The sequence below is a fragment of the Papilio polytes genome, unplaced genomic scaffold (genome assembly GCF_000836215.1).
Source record: "Papilio polytes unplaced genomic scaffold, Ppol_1.0 DF823288.1, whole genome shotgun sequence".
NCBI classification, from domain to species: Eukaryota; Metazoa; Arthropoda; class Insecta; order Lepidoptera; family Papilionidae; genus Papilio; species Papilio polytes.
The window spans coordinates 1,803,650-1,806,263 of record NW_013525916.1 but is presented as its reverse complement, the minus strand read 5'-3'; the positions used below and the strand labels follow the sequence as shown (position 1 = coordinate 1,806,263).

Below are 2,614 nucleotides of genomic sequence, written 5' to 3'. Positions count from 1 at the left end.
CCGCACGAGCATATCCTCGAGCACCTCCTGCGACTCGCTGCCGCCCTCCTCCTCCAGCTTGCCCGACTCGTACAGTGACGTCACGTACTCCCAGCGCGCGGACAGGTGTACCAGCACTGCCATACAACACATATAACATTACACATGTACAGTCGGGGAAACTGGCGGTGTTCCACCTTAAAAGGTAAAATCGTATGAATATTTTGAAACGAGACACGTAACAAAAACTAATACAATGAAGGTTATAAATTTGTGTAAGAAAAAAGTCTACACGGTTAGTTTCTTTTTATTATTATCCCTTTGTTTGCACTCATTGCTATCTAATTAATTATTTGTAGGAATAGGCGGAGTTTGTCTCGTTGCAATCTTTCCTGAAGTGGAGCACCGCAGATTCCGGATTCCCAACTTTTGCGACGAGGGGACGGTTGTAACTTATTTTATTTCTTAACGGTTCCATCTTTCAACTTATTAGTGGGAATAAAGGTGTCCCAAAGTGGGGACAGAGCAGGGTGACGATTGAGAATAATCCGGTTTTGGGCGACTGTAGATAAGAGAGTACATACTGAAGGGGGCGAGGTGTTCGAGCAGCGGCACGGCGACGTCGGCGTAGTGCGCGGGCGGGCAGTGCAGCAGCAACGGGCGCAGCGCCGCGCGCAGCACGCGCCGCAGCCAGTGGTCGGGCAGGCAGGCCGGCGCGTGCAGCAGCGCGCCCGCCACGAAGCGCGCCAGCCCCGCCGCGCCGTACAACTCGCGCCCCAGCGACGCCGCCGCCGCGCCCACCAGGTGGCACACCTGCACAACACAAAACATTCACCTATCTACACTGTTGCTATTTAAGTAATTCGCATCGAGTAACGTCCGGTTCACATTGTTCATCATCTCCCCTGCCTTATCCTACTCCCGTAGGGTCGGCGCACCGGGTTTTCGTCCTCCAAAGCATTCTATCATCCGTCATCTCAGTCATCACTCCCTTCTTGATCATGTCACCTTTCACGCAATCCATCCATCTCTTTCTAGGTCTACCTCTACCGATGTACCCCTCTACATTCATAACTAATATCCTTCTTGTCACATGCGATTCATCCCTTCTCATAACATGCCCATACCACTCTAACCTTTAAGTTCACATTGTTCCAGTCTAGAAATCAAAATCTGTAAACCTACACTGGAAACCGATGTGTGGGCTAAGTTTTAAATAAAACCAACATAGATTTTGTTGCAGGACTGTAAACTGGGAATTGTTGTAAGATACTAGATTTTGAACTACTCTTCATTTCATTCAGTTTTTATAGTTAGTAGCTTATAATCATTACTGTTTTTATTTTATGCTGACACTTAAACATAGAGGGTTTACAAAGCATAATTTGTGTATACTGACATTGTCGTGCAGCGTGTGCAGATAGTTCTGCATGCGGTCCTGGGGCTCAGTGGGCGCGGGTGGGGCGTCGTCGCGCAGGCCGAGCAGGTTGTGCCGCTCGGCGGGCGGGGGCAGCAGCGCGCGGCGGTGCGCGGGGTGGCGCAGCGCGGCGGCGCGCGGCTCGTGCAGTTCGTGCAGCGCGCGCGCCAGCGCCAGCGCGTGCGGCAGCAGTGGCAGCACGTGCGCGCTGCACGGGTTACGCCATATCGGGTTGCCCGATGACGTCACGCCCGCACCGAAACCGCCGCGAGACGCTCTGCACACACAAATTATGTACAATATCAATGCTGGAGGAATGCAATAATCGTAAACAAACAATACTTAGTGAATCACAGTAATTTTTTTAATTACTCCTTTTTTTAATAAAAAGCCCTACATTTACTTATTTACTTATTTTCACGCTATTAAAATTGACAAAAATTGCAAAATGACATCAAAGAAGCAAGGTTTCCATGGCAAAGGAAATTGTTATAAACGTCAAACGCCTTTGTGGTCATTTGTGCATTTGCAATATATAATTTCGCAAATGTAAACAATAAAATAAAGTATTTATAATTTGATGCGGACGAAGCCGCACGGGAACAACTCGTAAATTATAAATATAAACAATGTGAGTTTACATTTATAATAGAAAACGGCAGTATAACTAACTTGTCCGGGTCGGCGGGCACGTGCGTGCGCTTGACGACGCCGAGCAGCAGCGTGAGCGCGTGCAGCAGCGTGCTGCGCGCGCGGCCGCGCTCCTCGTCCTCTGCGGGCGGCGCGTCCAGCCCCACAAGCCGCGCCAGCGCCTCCGCAGACGACACGTGCGGCCCCAGCGCCGCCCAGCGCGAGCTACAATCGCCCAGCACCTATACCACAAAACATAATTGTGTTTGTTATATTATTTTATGCTGTACCTAATTATACCCGCAGGGAAATATAAAAACTTAAAAAGTTACCTTTCTTCTACATCTATGCCAAGTTTTACCGAGATCCATTATGCTGTTTTGGAAATACTAAGTAACAAAAGTACATCCATCCATGCAAACTTTCGCATTCATAATAAAAAAGTAAAACAAAATTCAGGGTCTGGCAACCACTGGCTGATAGCTGATCAGATAGCTTAAAAATGATGTCACTGTCAGAAAAGGTAACAAAATCCGATATTTCCATCACATATTCTACTCGTTGGTATCAGACAATTTACAATTTGGT

The 2,614-nt window shown here is 48.1% G+C and overlaps 1 protein-coding gene across 1 annotated transcript in view; it reads right to left on the bottom strand.

Moving 5' to 3' along the window:
* The window catches only part of LOC106104965 (exportin-5), an 11,880-nt gene that overhangs the window by 3,723 nt on the left and 5,543 nt on the right, over positions 1–2,614 (bottom strand). The window contains exons 13-16 of the mRNA XM_013285158.1: positions 2,069–2,268; positions 1,379–1,673; positions 564–792; positions 7–116 (exon numbers count right to left, since the gene is read on the bottom strand). Coding sequence (XP_013140612.1) covers positions 7–116; positions 564–792; positions 1,379–1,673; positions 2,069–2,268 — 834 coding nt within the window. The remainder of the gene's footprint in view (positions 1–6; positions 117–563; positions 793–1,378; positions 1,674–2,068; positions 2,269–2,614) is intronic.